Source organism: Saccostrea echinata, unplaced genomic scaffold (genome assembly GCF_033153115.1).
Source record: "Saccostrea echinata isolate AGI-Se365-2 ecotype Australia unplaced genomic scaffold, CSIRO_AGI_Sech_v1 ptg000009l, whole genome shotgun sequence".
In the NCBI taxonomy this organism is placed as follows: domain Eukaryota; kingdom Metazoa; phylum Mollusca; class Bivalvia; order Ostreida; family Ostreidae; genus Saccostrea; species Saccostrea echinata.
The window spans coordinates 53,846,079-53,864,513 of record NW_026889758.1 but is presented as its reverse complement, the minus strand read 5'-3'; the positions used below and the strand labels follow the sequence as shown (position 1 = coordinate 53,864,513).

General features: G+C 33.0%; 2 protein-coding genes across 2 annotated transcripts; one reads left to right on the top strand and one right to left on the bottom strand.

Annotated features, from left to right (window-relative positions):
• The first annotated feature begins 3,136 nt into the window (after positions 1-3,136).
• LOC133183968 (alpha-ketoglutarate dehydrogenase component 4-like) lies at positions 3,137-6,696 on the top strand. The gene is made up of 4 exons (XM_061318839.1): positions 3,137-3,214; positions 5,872-5,926; positions 6,064-6,230; positions 6,571-6,696. Exons 1-4 carry the CDS (start codon positions 3,173-3,175, stop codon positions 6,586-6,588), a joined length of 282 nt encoding a protein of 93 aa, XP_061174823.1. The 5' UTR covers positions 3,137-3,172; the 3' UTR covers positions 6,589-6,696.
• A 1,817-nt stretch (positions 6,697-8,513) lies between these two features.
• LOC133183116 (TAF6-like RNA polymerase II p300/CBP-associated factor-associated factor 65 kDa subunit 6L) lies at positions 8,514-16,721 on the bottom strand. Its single transcript, XM_061318074.1, has 11 exons — positions 16,540-16,721; positions 15,268-15,354; positions 14,789-14,939; positions 14,384-14,434; positions 14,021-14,115; positions 13,792-13,869; positions 13,164-13,265; positions 11,649-11,773; positions 10,854-10,986; positions 10,396-10,524; positions 8,514-10,044 (listed from the first exon to the last, which is right to left on the bottom strand). Exons 1-11 carry the CDS (start codon positions 16,714-16,716, stop codon positions 8,731-8,733), a joined length of 2,442 nt encoding a protein of 813 aa, XP_061174058.1. The 5' UTR covers positions 16,717-16,721; the 3' UTR covers positions 8,514-8,730.
• Between the last annotated feature and the right edge of the window lie 1,714 nt (positions 16,722-18,435).

Sequence of the window (18,435 nt, the reverse complement as noted above, 5' to 3'; positions counted from 1 at the left end):
ATTATTTTACAATGTTAAAATATCAAACCTAAAAATACATTTGCATTAAAATTTTACCTAATTTTCTTATTTATTAATTAATTATTTCTGTTATAGAAATTCAATTGTTATGTATTATATATCTTCAAGTTTCAGCACTCATATCAAATCAATTGCAACGGAATATTTTATTATTAAACAATGTATAGCTGTAAATTATCCCTTTTTAGGCACGTACGTTTGATGCATGAAACCAATAGTTATTATAAAATCAGTTTTTATAAATTAAATGTATGTGCAACACGCCAGTAATTCATTTATTATCAGAGGCGGATCCAGGAATTTACGCAAGGAAGGTTGGGACATGAAATATATCTTCAGAGGCAAGGGGTCTGGGGACCGCCCTGAGGCCTCCGGTAAGTCCAGGCCAAAAGCGCCATAGAGGGGATTCAGGAGACGAGACCACCGAATGTTCTTGAATTTTTTAGATTAAACAACAGGTGCAAACTCCGAACATTTTAGCATCAATTTTTATTACGCAAAATTTCTTCTCATCAGTTTTATATATATAAAAAAAAAATTGAATAAGGACTCTGTTCTTTAAATGATGAAGTTTTACAGAACTATTTTAAGCTGTCGTATAAAAAAGATTTTAATATAATGAGTATAATTTTAGTCGGTACATTTTTGTCTTGATTATGATACGTTATAAGAATACAAAACTAACAAACTGCTTTCTGATATACAAATGTACATGTTCAAAATGGTACATGTACCTCTCCGAAAAACATAAATGGTTCACAAACCGGAAAAGTACCCCCCCCCCCAAAAAAAAGAAAGAAAAACTGGACTTGTTTCTCCAATTTCCTAAATCTGCCATGGAGGTATTTTATACAAAAAAAAAATTTTTGAGACATTATTCAAATAATTTTGTCATTTTACTTGCCTTAGAAATTCTTTAAATCGTCTTCTCAGTCTCAGAATGTGAAGTGTATTAAATTCTTACCAATCGACGATCGCCATATATCCACGTAACCCTGTTTTACAAGAGTAACAAATCTCGTATTTTATATTTATCTATTTCAACGTATTTTAGCATACATTTTAATATCATGATAGTTTTCTTTTTAAATTTATAAAAGGCAATCTAATATTTGGAAATTTCGGGGGAAGGATGCCCCCACACCCCCTTTTTAATCAACCAATGATTTAGCACACACACCAGAGAGAGAGAGAGAGAGAGAGAGAGAGAGAGAGAGAGTTTTGCTAGCATATCATAAATTTTATCACAAGTGGACGATTTTAATTCTTATTTTAAACAATTTTCGAGTATTAGTGGATGATTTCACTATCCCTAAATGATTTATTCTATACCCCCTGGTCGGAGCGAAATTTTGAATCTTTGTATAGTGAATTTCTATGTGTTTTTTTTAAATCAATATTTCTTCACTTAGTGTAGCTATGTTATTTAAGGAGTTCATTGTGAACCATAGGAACCTGATGTATGGATGATGTTATCCCCACCGATTTTTTTTTTTTTCAGACACAATAACTAATAATGAAAAAAAAAATATACATAATTACTAGCATATCATATCTGATATCTGATTTCATTCAAGTTTTGTGAAATTTTAGAGATTGCCCTTAATTCTACTGGTATATAGTATTTTTATGATATAGACTAGTAATATAGATTAAATAAAATTTAATAATTAGTAATTTACATTAAGGGAAAAAAATACAAAAGAAAGGAGGAGTCGGAAAGTACAAATGGTTACCATGGATTATCAGAATGTTTCGATTTTAAAATCTATTTTAAAATTATAATTTAATTCAAGTTTTTATTCACTCAAAACCAGATCACTTTTATAACAGGTATATATATATATATATATATATATATATATATATATATATATATATATATATATATATATATATATATATATATATATATATATATATATATATATATATATATATATATTATAATATAAAAACAAATAACAGGCAAGGGTCAGAATAGACAAGTATATAAATAGAGAGAAGGAAGAAAAGAAAAAATATATAACAATCAACTTAAAACAATAATTTATATATTTCTGTAATTCTTGATGGCCCAAGATTGGGATCCCAAACAGAATCGTTTCTCTGTCAATACTTGTATGATTGAAATAATTCTCCGTTTTAATTCCTTTGTATTTTCTTCTTACAAAGCATAACATTCTGCGTTTTAATGACAGTGTGCCTCATCTGTAAGTCTAAATGTAACCTTGAATATGTCAGATTTACGAAAGATCAAAAGGTCCATGTTACACATCTTTGCGAAAATGCCATTCAATTGAAATTAAAACGTTCCTAGTCTTTTGCTGTATATCAGGTATGAACGCCGAAAAGGTCATGACAACGTTTTTGATATGTTTACCTTGAAAATTAAGATGTTTGCAGTATATTTAGCTTTAGTTTCTTTGATTTGAGAAAAAAATATATTATTCTGCTAAACAATTCTGTCTAACTATCTTACGTACGCATCATCAAAAATAAAAAAAAACGTGGTGGGGGTGGGGATTATAGGAAAAGACACTTTCCTAAGTCAATTTTCTTTAGATACATGACCCTCCTTACCATTTTAAAAGGGGTCCGTGTTTCCTGGGGGGGGGGGGTCCAAGGTCATTTTTCTAGTTTCTTTTACATAGAAATTTAATAACTCTGAAAATTCCAGGAGGGGGCGTGTGTTCCAAACCCCACTCTAGAATTTAAAAATGCTAACAAGAAGGAACTCATATTTGTACATGTATATTTGCCATTTGAGATAAATTGAATACAGATTTTGGAATTGCAAAAGGGAAAAATCATTTAGGAATAGAAATAAAATAAGGGGCATTAGGTACGGATTTTTCTCCCTCAAAAATAGAGAAAATTTTCCTTAAAAAAAAAACATCAGGGACCTACATGTATATATATACATGTGCTAACATTATAATTTATTTTATCTCCACCTCAACATACTGTACTTAACTGTGTGTACGCATTATAGAGCAAATTTAAATCATAACTTAAACGTTGGTAATTATCTTCTAATAATCCATCCTCGATCCATACACATTTAGAATGAATTTCAAACTGACGGATTTAATTTTTCCAGCGAATCCGGTTTCATAATAATCGAGCGCTCTCGAGTTTCCTGCATGTAATGCCTGGTATTATGGCGTCGTCCACTGCAAGGGCATTTCAAGTAAGTTCTATTTCCTTCAATATATAACGATAAAATACTCAGAAAACAATCCAGAAATAAGATGAGCGTTTTTGGATTCCTCTTGATCAATATAGATCCAAATATCTTGGGATATGGAAAAGATCTCTAGCTCGCTGGTCTGAAAAAAATTGAGATAGACGATCAGAGACCTACAGTGCCACCCATCAAAAAAGTGTATATTTATTGCGCACAAAATACTGGGATGTTTCTCTATTTGTTTCTCCCTATATTTAAGACTACCATCTCAAATTATTTTGCATGTTACCGTGTGTTCCTATTTTTTAATAAATAATTATTACACGCCGGGAGCAAGCCCTGTGCGGCGTGTAATAATTATTTATTTAAAAAAATCATATATGGTAATACTAAAACAACACAAGGGAGGACACCATTTTGGACCCCTTCCTTGCTTCAAACTCTGTTTTTGTTATATTTTCCCGTATTTTACTGACTCACCGCCTCGGATCTGTCAAGTAATGATTCTTCTAGGACATAATGCTTAAATTTTCCCCTTGGAGCCTCTACAATACACATTTCAGACTAATAATAATCCAAACTCGCTCTTTAGGACAGTTGATAGGGAGAGAAAACGAAAATACATTCGAAAATCTCGGGGGTTTTCTACTAGTTAACACAGCTGCTAACTATAAATTTGAAAAAACCGCGTTCTAATTCTGTATTCGAATGTAAAATGCCAAGGTTACTTTTGTTTTCTGTCCCTCAGCAGCCATGACAGTTCTCGCGTGATGTACCGAGACTTGCGCTTGAAATTTAGAATCACTTGATAAAGTAAATGTCGGTGTTGATAAATGTTTGTGTTGTATGATATCACTAAACACCGATAAATAAAAGCATTCCATGGGATATTTTTTTTAATTAACAGTGATATTTATGCTTAAAATAAGGGAAATCCTACACGATCTGCTCCCCTGGATCCCGATTTCTCATTGGTTGTCCCAAAATAAAATCGATCAAGGTCAGTAAACATGGCGGATAAATTCAAGTTGTGATGTTGACATACACGAAAAATAACCTATATTATATATATATGGATTGTTCTGTATATTTTTGGATCAGTTCATGTCTTGCATAACTACATTTTATGAGTTCAGGTAAGATATGTTAATAAAATACTCACTTACTGATAATTTGATTCGAAATCTGTGCGGTAGTGAATCACTCCCACACTTGCACCATTACGGAGATCCTAAGGAGTTGTAGCCCTCTCCCCCCCCCCCCCCCCCCCCTCCAAAAAAAAAAAAAAAATCGGAGAGGGCTACATTATTGCAGCTAGCGGGGAAATAAATCGAGAAAAAGCGCACTTTTTGTGTGCAGTAAATATACACTTTTCTCAATTGGTGGCACTGTAGCTTTTTGTCCATCCCAATTTTTTTTTTCAGACCAGCAAGCTACAGATCTGCAGGTAAAAATGAACAAGCAAGAGTACAATATTGATAATGATAAAGATGTTAATATTTATATATTGAGCTATATATATTTTTAGATTGGACATTTTATCATTAAAATCATAATGTCCTACGGACCTGGTTTAATGATAGAATGGGTTCCTTATGTTAGCAATGTAGTAGAACAAACACAAGCAATTACTCTAACTCACCCTTATACTATGAACAATCCAAAGAATTCCGAATCAGGGGAACGTCAATAAGGCATGTAAATTTGAAATGAGATTAGTACATACAATTTCATGGTGTGAGACAAATTTTCCAGCAGAGTTTTGACGCTGTTTATGAAGAAAAAGAAAATCAAAGACACGCATGATATATATGTATATTGTTTGGTAAATAAATTATCATAGAAGAGAATGGTAATAACAGTTTGCCAGTGCATTAATTCTCTGAGAGTGTAAATGACTACAATTCTGGGGAGGGAGTTACTCCGTGTAATTTGCAGTTAGATAAATTGTGTTATTATAATACTTTGGGTTAAAAAAAATTATTACAGAAACAAGTGTATGAGAGAAGTGAATTAATTCACAGACATAGATTATGTCTCTGCTGCAATATTATTTTTTACACATATAACACACTTCAAGACAGTTTAAACTTCAAGTATTGTCATTTTTAGCTCTACTGGTCAGAGACCAGAAAAGCTTATGTGATAGTAAAGTGTCTCTTGTCTGTCTGTAAAGATTTTTTTCAAAATGCTACTCATCCTACAGTTTTGGTCTGAATTCAACAAAACTTGGCACACAAGCAGACTACATTCAAATATATATATACATAGTTCTGTAAATTTTAATCTGATTACAATAAATCTTGCCACAAAAAGAGACTAAAACCAAGGACCCTGATTTTATTTTTTGCTGTTGCATTGTTTCAAGTCCACATTGCTACATTTATCTTCCTGTTTATAAGTACAAACCAGTAGAGCTACAGTCTCATCAGAGACCTCTGGTAATGTGTAAGGGGTCAGAAATTGGCAAGTGCTAAAGAATTCTATCTTTCATTATATGGAACAGTGGGAAGAAAAAAAATCTTGGAGGATTTCACTCTTATTTTAGGGCTACTTGTGTACTAGATAAATAATTGTCTGATAGTTCTATAATATGCTATATGTAAAAGTAATTAACTCTCACTAAGGTCATTTTATTTTTAAAACTCTCATTTTAACAGACAGTAAAGCCACATATTCCACTAATAAAGTTTCGTTCTGGAAAACAGACGGCAGGTAAGAACTCATAATTTCAATAGATTAGATGTTCTAAAAAGATGAGATTCAAAATTATTTATCATTTGATCATGATAAATATCTTACACCTTTAATTTGTTATCCTAGCTGTTTCTAAAAAAATTTTTTTTTAATAGCCAACCCTGCAATAGTGACCTCAACTTCTCAAACAAATACAGAAAGTTCTCCAATCACCTCTAAAGGGACAAATGTTGCAAGCCCAGGAACCACTCTAGAACACCACCAATTACCCAGGAGATATGCCAGAATACCCTTATCATTAGAAGAAATGGAATATATACAGGTGATATTTGTAGAAAATAAAAAAATAATTAATTTGAACTATTTTTAGGATAAGACAAAGTATTTGTTAAGGGAAAAAAATTCCATTTTTAAAATCGATAAATAAATCAATAAATGAAATACATTCACAAGGATTACTTTAAAATTGAAAAAATTAAATTCGAACTACTGATAATCAGTATTAATCACATCCCCCCCCCCCCCAAAATGTACCGGTATTGAATACCCAACATCAATTTTTCATAGATAAATGCCACTTCTTTTGAAAATCAATTAATTTCTTTAATATGGCAGTATGTATTTTACTTTGAAGGATAAACTAAATTTTTTGTATCTTTCAGAGAGGTGGTCCAGATTGACTTTGAAGAATAAAAGTAATAGATATGTTTTAAATTATTATGTTTAACTTGTATATTTATAACCAAATGTTGACAGTAAAACCATCAAAAACGATGAATGTGTTCAAACATTTGTTATAGTTATTTTTTACAAGTTTGAATATGGTGTTACCATTACTGTGTATGCATGAGTCATTGTACCAGATTAGAATTCATATATTTTGGCCTCTTTTGAATATGCAGGTGCCCTATGAGCAAAAGTGACTTTAACAAGACTATCTCAATTTTAATATTTTTTACAAGGTAGAAAACTTTTGAGAAAGATTTCATTTTGATATTACTTGAATTAAGATTCTTGCAACACTTCCGTGTGACTGACTACAAGCCTGCATTCAAAATTATTGAAACCGCCATCAAAATTTTATGTGATTTAATGTGTGATTATTGTCAAACTTTTGCTTTGATACCCAGGATGTGTGGATGACTGTCAGTTTTTAGCTCACCATGACAAAGTCAAGAAGAGCTTTTGCTATACATGTACCGGTACTCCCAGTGCCAGCATCCCACTTAAATTTTAGAAGCAAGTCCATTTCAGTGTAACTATTAGCCCTACCTAGATTAAACTTGCATAGATGATATACACTACCATACATGCTTCAGACGCTAGATATGACATTTTTTGTAGATAAGTGACAAGTTTAAAGATTTCGGAGCAGATCATTCCAAAGTAACTATTGGCCATATTGTGACTAGCATGGATGATGTATCTAGGAATGCACACTACTTGAACATTCATTTTTGTGAGACCTTGCCTTATACGTAACTTTTGTCGAGGTGAGCTTAGTAATCTCTGATTACCTGTTTTAGTTTGTATAACTGATGATCTAAAGATATAGGAGAGAATAAGGTTCACCTCAGCCAGAGTGATATGTATTTGAGACAAAAGGTCTCGCATCAGTTTCACATTGAATTTTCTCAAAGATGCTTAAACACGTACTTTCATCATTGCAACTGTAAAAGTGTAATAGTCTGCATCTTCAGTAGCATAATACATCACGTTCAGACCCAGTAGGGACTACAGTTACTACTGAATGGACCTACTCCAAAAGATTTAAATTGGTCTTAAGGATCTGAGACAGGAACAAATCAAGTAACCTTATAGGTGCATAATCCCTGCAAGTTGGTTTGAGTTGAGGCTCCAAGATCTTTAATCTGTCCATTCATTTTGAAACATAGGGCAGATCCAGATCACAGCTGATGATAAATATCCCAAGATGCATCTTCCCTGTTTGACCCAGGTAGGGCTTAGGATGACTTGGAAAATAGATCTTTTTCAAAACTGGGATGCTGAGACAGGGGATATAGCTATAGCATTTGTTGAGATGAACTAAAAATTATTTTACATACTAGGTTACAAAAAGACATGCAGGATCCTGCAATTTTTTTTATGTGTGTGTGGGTGTGCTGAGTTTGAATCTTGACATTTGACCATGGTACCTAAACACCTCTAGCTGTTTCTCCATGTCAGGATTCTATGACACCAAGTAATTTTCACAGCCTTTGAATAAATGTGCTCCCTTCCTAGCCCAAGGGGCCATAATATCAGTTTCAAAGGGCCATAAGTATGTAAATATTTGGCCAAATCCCTTGAAACACACACTTGTTCCGAGACTCATTCTTATAAAGTAAAATGCCAAGTTTTAAAGAAATAAGAAAAACTGAACTGTCCACAGACAGACAGATGGACAGACAGTGCAATATTGTTATATGTTCATCAAAAAACAGGCAAATAAGAATTTTGAAAGCACTCTTGAGATACATGTAACTGGTTATCTTACTCAACTGAGCCAAATAGAAATTTTGCCATCAAATACATTTGCTGCTGCTTAAAGCATTTCTTTCATAATTACTTCTTTCACTTTAGGAAAGCAAGAACAAAAACAAAGTTCAGTGTATCTGTATTTAGCATACATGTACGAACAAGGTACACATTTACATGTGTATAAACCTGCACACTTCACAGTTTTCTATGAATATACTGTAGTACTGTGAAAGTCTTGATCATTGCTGTTGTTTTAATTTGCATTTACTACATGAAATCACATTATTTAATTCATTTTTTGAATGCTTGGAAATCTCATAAATCAGTGAAGCTAATGTAACTCAGTCAGATGACAATTCTTTTGAGTCTTTAACTTTGAGTTTCATTTTAATGGGTTTCCTGAGCTCTGTTCCTTCAGAGCTCTCCCCTTCTGAAGAATTACAACTAGGCTTAAATGACAAGGGAGGGAAATCTTCAGGATCTGATTCAAATTCAAACTCATCTTTACGTTTCTGGCTTGTTTTTCTTTTCTTTCCATGTTTTGTTTCCCCAGGCTCCTGAGGAAGACTCGAGTGATGTGAGTACTTTGGTTCACGTGCTGGAGAATCTTTGTGGGCGTAATAGTAGGGCGAGTCTTTATGACTGTGGGGTGAGTCTTTATGAGTGTGAGGGGAAGACTTGTATTCCCTTGATGAATGAGGGGAACTTTTGGCCTCTCTATGAAAATGAGGGGACAACTTAGGGGAGTATTTTGGCTCCTTGTGATGTGGAGACACTCTGGTCTGGTAGCTATGTGGAGATGACTTTTTAGACTCCTTAGATTTTGCCTCTATTTTCACATTAGGAAGTTTACCAGGGCGGGTGATTATTTTAAGTTTGATCCCCTTTTTATGTTCACTGCCTTTGGAGGTCCCAGGGAGGGAATACGGAGGGTCATCCTCATTACTGTCAGGTGACTCCACAGGATAATACTGTACCTGGCTCTTGGTCCTTTTTCTTACAGGTCTATAGGGAATAACCTCTGCTTCACCAAAATCATCATCACTGTCCTCTTTCAGCATCTTGGAGATTCTTTCTTCAGCTACCTTCTTATTTCGCCTTGTTTCATGATTTATCCTCTCCATTTCCTCCCTTTCTCTTTCAATCTCAGCTTGCCTTATTTCTTCTAGTCTTTTTTTGCCTGCCTCCATTAACCTTTGATGCTCTACTTGGTGTTTCCTATCTCTTGCCCGTTTCTCTTCGTTGATCAGACGCTGTATTCTTTCTTTTTCAGCCTTCTCTCTATCCAACTGTTGCTGTAATTTCACTTGTTCCATGAATTCCTTCAATAGCTCTTCTCCACTTTTAGAAGCATCAGCATCAGAGAGAGACACAAGTTTTTCTCTCAATTTTGGAGTAAACACCTTCTGTTTAATATTAAACTTTTCATTAAAGTCAGGCATAAATTTTGACAAGCTGTCTCCAAAATATTCATACATGTCGCTGTATAATTTTGAAATGGTATTCTGGGCATCTACAATCAAGTCCTTGCTTCCTGGTGAATCTCCACTGGGTTCTTGGTTTAAAAGGTCGGACAATTCCAGTTTGTCATACTTTTCTTTCAGCAGGTCTTCATACTGCTTCACTTGTGTTTTCATCATGGATTCTACACTTAACTGTGAAACAAAAACATAAAATGAATGGAGGAATAAGTATTTCTATCAATGCAAAAATAAATATGTTACTTTGTAAATATTTGTGTACCAATACCATATACCCTAAGTGGATTATTTAGCGAGATGCAGAGGCAAATTTAGCAATTTCTTCTTTAAAAAATTATATATAATTTTAGCGAGAAGTAATTTTAGCGATTATATACTTCCATGAAAGTTAAGTCTTACCTCCTATTCAGAATGAATAGCGATTTAAATTTTAGCGACCTCAACACACTCCCTGATCATGCCAAAATTGAATCCTCGCTAAAAATTCTACTTATATGGTATCTATTGAAAGGTAAGAAAAATTACCAATAAAGCACCATAAACTTTGAATGCATCAGCCTTGGTGAGGGCATTGGAGAAGGAGTTGTCCTCAAGGACTGGGGACAAGTGAGTCCAGTACACTGGTATCTGAGGAACTAACACATCATCTATCACCTTGAGGGAAAGAGGAAAACATAGTAGAGTCCATTGCAGATATGAAAAGATTAATACTTTAATATCATTAATGAAAACATGACCCCTTTAAAAATTGTGCAAATGTTATTTGGTGATATATGTATGTACATTGTATATGTCGTAAAAAATTTTTAAATCAAAAAACATATTGTATATGGTAAGACAAAAAGAACACACACACAAAAAATAATTATCTTATGACACAATGCACACTTTTATGAAATTAAATATTCAAAATATTCCCAAAATATAACTGATTAATCTATTTGGGGTCTTTATTTTTTTTTCTCTTGGATCCCCTTGTGTACCTGTGGCCCTAAAGCTTGTATACCCTTCACAGCTCCATAATGACAACAGAAAGGCTTTGCGTGGTCACACAGTACCTCCTTCAGATTCCTTATGGTGGTGTGCATCAGATGATTCACAGGGCTTGACCATGTGCTGCATAAAAATAGTATTCTCAAGTGTCATATGAATATAAAAAGTGTGTCAGAAACGTTACAGACTGTTTTTCATTAGATTCATTACAATTTTAAATAGTAGTGACAATGGAGATGTTATTTATTCAAGAATAATATACTGTATATACTCACCTATAAGTCGTTTTTTTGGGAGTTAAATTTTGGTCCCAAACTCTATGTCTGACTTATAGGCGAGTCCTAAAAAGATTGGTATTTTCTGGACGGCGAAATGTACTATTTTTTTTTAACAACTCCCGAGATTATCGTCGACAAAAGTCTGGACATTCTATGCATTTATGCATTTTAAGATTGTGCACAAGTATTTACATATTTTGATAATTTTTTTCAATCTTAAATGTGTATTATTTATATTGTTAAGATTATTTACGTAACTAAATCGTTCAATAACTTGTGACTTACTCTGTTGTACCAACTTATAGGCGGGTAAATGGCAAATCCCTCCACTCAAAGCTAAAAAATTACAACTGACTTGTAGACGGACCAACTTATGGGCGAGTATATACGGTACATGTACTTTTCATTCCTGAGCATAAATTTCTTCTACATATGTATTTTACATATTAGGACTATTTATAGCTCAAACAGATCACTACTAGAAAATTAGCAAACACTGAAGCATACTGAACGATCTGTGCCAACACCCTAGCTGCATAGTCTCTTAATGTCCAGTGGTCATTGGACGGGTTAATGGAGGCTGCTAATGACTCCAAAAGGCAGTAACTGACTCCCTGGACCAAATGATTCAACTGCAAAGAAAGTACATGTCAAAGTTGTGATATACCTACATTGGTAATATGAAAATATTTCCTAAAACTTAAAAATAGATTTATGACTAATTATATTTTTATTGCTCTTAATTTCTAACATTCAAAATCATAACATAAATGGCTAGACAGATCAGTCTTCCAATGAACATTTCACCTGTGTCAGGAACATTATAAATATACATGTACTTAAATGTACACTCACATGCATTTAATTACTTCTGTATTGATAAAAGGTCATGTAACAATTTAAATGATACAATTTAAATATCAAAGGCCCAATCATTGAAAATATGTGCTAATATTAAATTATCACTTATAAACTGTATTCTTTAAATTAAAATTTAAAAAAAAAATACATAGGTACTGACAAAGTCAAGAAGAGGTCAGTTCTTAAATACACTGTACTTAATACTAAAGGCTGCCAAGGCAAGTCCTTATGTCATTAGCATCATTAGCATTGTTAGAAGTTTTTTGTTTGTTTTTTTTTCCAAATCCCAATACCAGTAACTTTCTTTATGAGGCATGGCTTTTATATATTAAAGGTAGCATCATTTATACTTGAATACCTTTCAAGTAAAGTTCACCTCTAGTCAAGGTCAATTTTATATTAAATATTTAAAAAAATATATTCTAATAACCACTTACGACTTCAGCATTTTTGAGGTACATTTCTGATTTAGCACCCAAGTCCATCAGGTTAATTTTGGGTCAAGGTCAGCATTATAAATAGAGAATTTCATCCTCCTAATGTGAAGAGGATGCTTCATATTAATGTGACTATTCATGGCTTTGCTGTTCTTGAGAAGAAGATTTTTAAAGATTTATTCATATATATTCAAAATGTTAATCTTTGATCACCTATTGTGGTCCCACCCTACCCATAGCTGGCACAATTTGAACAAATTTGAATTTACACTATCCCAGGAAGTTTTCTCATATGTTTCATAATTTCTCATCAAGTAGTTCTTGAGATGTTTTTAAAACACTCACTCTATTTTTATCTTTTCTTGATTATCTTTCTTGTAAAGAGGATATTCATGACCCTTTATTTTCATAAACTTGGATCCCCTTTACCCAAGGGTGCTTTATGGTAAGTTTGGTTGAAATTGGTGCACTGATTCTTAAGAAGAACTTGAAAATGTGAAAAATTATCAGACAGACTACGGATGGAAGGACAGACGATGGACATCAGGTGATCAGGAAAGCTGGTTCAGGTGAGCTAATTATACAAGCTTTATCTTTTGTGCAGGACAAATATGTGACTGACAGACAGACAAAGATATCTTACTCTACAGCTATACTTGAACTTTGACAAAAAACTTGTAAAGTATAAATTCAATAAATATTTTACTATATAAGCAATACTTACATAAGGCTGAGGCTCAAGATACAGATTGCAATTACTGATCAGTGCATTCACCGTGTATAACAGTCGAGTCATTTGAGAGACATCATGGCTGACAGTCTTAACCTGTTCATAAGGCACAATTGGATTTTATTAACTATAGGTCAAATTTTCACATAAAGGTCAGAATGGTACAGAGCTATAATGTTCTGTTCTGTCATTTTAAAGGAAATAACTCTGTGCTTAGAAAGATAACACTTATATAATTATACTGTTCTAAAAATTTCTTTGCCAACAATTATTAGGTTCAAATTTTGTCCCATTTGATATACTGTATACAGGGAAATTTTATTAATTTCAACCCTTTTGCCTTCATCATTAGGGAGAATTTAAACATATACAACAGAAACCCTTTAAACAACAACTATGTCTGGATGAATCTAAAATGAGGCATTATCATTTTCGAGTGTGATAGGGTGAAAATAAGATGGGGCAAAAATAGTCCTGTATACCATACTAAATTTTGGCTTGAATTTCATTTTTTCATCCTCATCCTCTGTTAAAAAATTGTCAAAATTACAGAAAAATTTCATTTAAGTGAATTCTTCTAAATTTGGATATTTCTCTAAAAAAAATATTGAGGTTTACAAACCCCTGCAGAGATGAAGTTGACAAAGCATGGCAGTAATGAGGTGATGTTGGGATTTGTACGTAGATCCTGAAGAGCCGCCTAAAAAATACATGTGATTTTTTTTTTTTATATAAATATTCATTTACATTTTTACTTTCTAACAGTACTGGGTACATTTGATTTACATTTAAATAGAGCATAATATATCTAAGGCTTGAATAGTTATAAAAATCTTCACACAAACACTAACCTTCATCAATTTCTGGTTACTCCCCAGCACTGCCTTAGTGATACTATCAAAGTATTTCTGCAGAACATCATTGTTTTCCTGCTTAACATGTTTTCCTGTATGTCCAAAAATTATTCATTACAAAAAAAAAAAAAAGAATTAGGTAGCATTCCAGTGTGTAGGCAGCACTGTGGGAACGAACTATAGAAAGCCTCATTTGTTAACTTAGATCTCTCCTCAAGAAAATCATCTGCAAATTTGTGGGATCCAATTTTGACTTTAATTCATTTCTCAATTTTTATCAAGATTAATAGTTGATATGTCGTATAAATATTCAGGTTAAAATGTAAAAATATAGGCAGTGATTTGATTTGAATTACTAACCTTGAGAATGTGATGCAGATTTTGAAACACCCTCTACAGCCAACCACTGAGCTAGAAAAAGAAGAAACAATAAAAGATGCTTCACAATTATCAGTAGTACATACATAACACCACACCCACATCATAAACTACCGGTACTTTGTGGATGGAGCTTTGTATTACTCTTTTGTAACGTGTTTCACTGATAATAAAACAATGTCTAAAGCTACATTCTTTGTAATTTTTATCAACATGTACATATGAATAAAGCATTTATATTTGTCAGAATACTTTTCTCAACATTTCATAAATTTGTAACAGATAAAATAGATTTAAAAAATTCAAAATTTTGTGGATATTTAAGTAGCTTCCAGTACAAGCTCCAATACATAAATCATGTAATTTTGGAACAACTGGATTCTATACCTTTAATAGAGGTTTCCCCTTGTTCACATGGAGTACAGTCCTGTAGTCCTACATCACCAAGATCCATTTCCTCATCATCAGTGAAAAAAATCTCTCCTTCTTTTGTTGGTCTAAAACTTGTCCCATCCTGGCATCTGTGTCCACTTATTGGCTAAAAAATAGCGATTTTTAAAACTTCGGAATGGCTTCTATGAATTTGAATTCTTTAGATGTGACAGTTCATATAATTTGAAATCTGGTCCCAAGACCATAAACTGAGAACAGATTTAAGTCAAAATTTAAAACCATTATAATTTTCAAAATAATTTTGATAATGAAACAAAATTTTCATCATATGTTGGAATTGAAATGTTATACGAAATTGCAAATTTTTTTAAAAGCAAATACATTAAACAAAACTCAAGATATTAAAAATCTAAATTTTGACTGAGTCTGTTCTCAGTTTATGGTCTTGGGGCCTGTTCTCCATATGACTGTACCTGCACACTACTTCTTTTCAAAGCTTTGTTGAAATCCTCTGTTGTCAATCTCTTCCTCCTGGCATGCTTCATATATTGAATAGAATTCTGGAAAATGAAAATATTGATTAAAAAAAAAATTCTCATGCAACTCACACTTTTTAAAATTCAAATTGAAATACATTAAAATGTGTCATTAATATTTCCATTTCAAATATTAGTCAGAATGCTTAGATATATTGTAAATATCTCCACACATGATGGGTATGAAACATAGTCTGTTTGCTGTCTGTGACATTTGATGATCAGTGATGAAAAACATTAATATCTGAATTAATAGATTTCAGAACATGATTTTTTTATGGGTACATGTACAGCAATAGAAGTTTACTTGTTTTATTTTGTCTGGTTTGAACTTTTCAGTGACTCTGCAGGTACATAAGTATACTTGTACACATTAATTAATTTTCACTATGGTCAAAACTACATATAGGGTCCAAGTTTCAAAGGTATTAGCCATAATGATTGATATAGACTTCCATGACACCAAACTGTCTGCATATTTTAGCTAACTGAAAGAATGTTTTGAATGAAGGCATACATATTTAAAAGGAAGGCATATAATGGAACAGAGCACACCTGGATTCAAAAGGCCCTCTGATCTTCAACTTTACCAACAAATCTATCTGACCATTGACAAATGATCTGCATGACCACATATAAATGTCTTCACCCCTAAAGAATTAAGACAGCAGCTCATGTTCAACATTCATGTCACTGACAGTTCTTTACCAGCCACTTGCAGAAAATAATAGGCCATCATGTAACAAAAAAGGAGACTTTGCAATATATCAGATCAGGATTTGAACCTATGGCTCCAAGGCCATAAAACTTAGACGAACTCATTTTTGATCCCAGTCTCACTTTTACATAAGGAATTATTAGTGGAAAAGTGAGACTGAGATCAAAAGTGAGCTCATCTAAATTTTATGGCCCTGGGGCCTGAACTCTAACAGCTAGGTGCTCTATGAACTGAGCTAACTGCCACCAGTGAAAGAACCAGAGCACCTGTCCACCAACTCTAGACAATATATGACTCAAATCAAGGATCTCCCATAGTCTGTAATGGTACGAGACTTACCTTCAGATCTAGTTGCTGCTTGTTGTAAAATCCTTGAAAACTATCACTATAGTCTATTGTGTGGGCAAGGGATATTCCTTAATTTCCATTCAATGCTTTTTCCCCGTCATCTCTCACTTTAAAATGATTATTTAGATCTCTGTATAACTAACCTGTGTAGCCTCTTTTAACCTGTAGGAAACGTCATCACAAAGCAGAGCAGCTGCGTCATCACAAAGTTCACTGAATCCAACAGACTCAGCCATGATCTTGATGCTCTCTCTGGTGATGACAGTATATCTCTTGTCATCAAAAACAGACGTTTTCCTCTCCTCTTTTACCTCAGCCATTTTGTATATACTAACAGTGAAATAATCAAACTTTTTATAAATTTCAGAGTGGTTATAACATAGTATGTTATGTACCTAAATGAACACAGCGTTTGCGGCTTGGTAATAAACAACACCAGAGGCAATTCTGGCGAAATCAGGTTAAAAACTTACTACAACACAATAAAAAAAATAGCAACTATGATCTTTCACAAAGAAAAAGAAATCATGTTGTTGTATAAAGTCAGCAATCAGACAATTAACGCACAGACTAAGACTGAGAGAACTCCGATAAGCTCCGTATTGGTGAGCTCGTATTTCCGATTCTAGTTTCATCAATCAATTTCCGGTTGTATAATCTGCAGACGCACACGTAAGAGGTAAACTAAAAAAAAATCCTCTTTTGCATAATTTATTTGACTTTGCATAGCAATAAGTGTCCTTTCTTAATTGATATTTTGAAAATGAAAACATAAATCTTTATTTAAAATAAAGCTAGTTAATTTTAGCTAAAAGTATTCCATGCATGCAAATCCAGCGTGATAATCAAGTGCACTTGGAGAGTCTAATTACCGCTTCGTACCTAAAAGAGACATTGGTAAAATGTTTAAACTACAGCTTTAATTTACGAAAAATAGTAGTCTCATATTAATCACTTAAACATATTAATGATATGAGTTCTAAGCCATTTTTGTAAAATTCTGCATAAATTATGAATTGCATAATTTAACTTTTTTTTAATATATAAATTGGCAAAATGGATAAATAGAAGTATTTGGGATAGAGGTTTAAAAATTCTTAGGAAAGAAAGGGATGTCTCATTAATTTTTAGTTGTCATGGTACTGATAAAATGATAAACAATATGTATTTGTTACAGTTGTGTGTGTGTGTGAAAACCAGCAATGCTCAAAGTGGCTCCGTTTGTAATGAGTAAAAAAATAATCTTGACATTGTTCAGATAATGTTAGTTCAGAGTTGTGATGCATTTTCTAAAGATAACATAGCCTTATGGCAAGTATGAGCTAATATTTCTTTGTTTAAAATTTTCTTAAAAAGTCACCGTCTGTCGCCATCAGTCAAGATCATATGGCACCTCCTCTCTGCAAAATGTGCCCAGTATGAAATAAATTTCTGAATTACAACATTATGCACTCAACAAGATTTTTTTTATTTCCAAACCCTGTCACTTTGACCATATCCAAATGCAACTTAATTTGGGGCCAAAAAAAGGAAGTTTTCCTAATGTTTTTTTTTATGCAGTGAGCATGGTTATAGTTATAGATAGACAGAATGAGAAGAGATCAGAAATTATTTGCATCCCTACTCCTCTGCCCAATTTTTATGCCCACCATGAATATGGCTGGGACATATAGTGTTTGTCATGTCCATCTTCCCATCTTTCCTCCTTTGCTTTAAGCTCAGTTCAAAGCTCATTTTCAAAGAAACTATCCAAGATATTTTCATCAAACTTCATATGCTGATAGATATTGATAAGAGCTATGCAACTGCATCAACATTTTTTTTTATCTTGACCTTTCCTCTGAACTTGACCTCACTTTTCCTGAATTTGTGTTTAGCTCAGTTTTATAGACACCATTCAAGATAGTGTAATCAAACTACATATGCTGATACATACTTATGAGAGCTATTCAACTGCATCAACATTTTGATCTTGACCTTTCCTTTGACCTTGACCTCACTTTTCTTAAATTAGTGTTTAGCTCAGTTTTAAAGAAACT

Bases quoted from the DNA above. Each gene is read 5' to 3' on its own strand.
- LOC133183968 (XM_061318839.1), top strand. From the start codon at position 3,173: ATGCCTGGTATTATGGCGTCGTCCACTGCAAGGGCATTTCAA. The intron at 3,215-5,871 runs GTAAGTTCTATT...TCATTTTAACAG, and splicing joins CCACTGCAAGGGCATTTCAA to ACAGTAAAGCCACATATTCC. The intron at 5,927-6,063 runs GTAAGAACTCAT...TTTTTTTAATAG, and splicing joins TTCTGGAAAACAGACGGCAG to CCAACCCTGCAATAGTGACC.
- LOC133183116 (XM_061318074.1), bottom strand. From the start codon at position 16,716: ATGGCTGAGGTAAAAGAGGAGAGGAAAACGTCTGTTTTTGATGACAAG. The intron at 14,435-14,788 runs GTATAGAATCCA...TTCTTTTTCTAG, and splicing joins AGGGGAAACCTCTATTAAAG to CTCAGTGGTTGGCTGTAGAG. The intron at 10,045-10,395 runs GTAATTTTTCTT...TTTGTTTCACAG, and splicing joins AAGTTTATGGTGCTTTATTG to TTAAGTGTAGAATCCATGAT.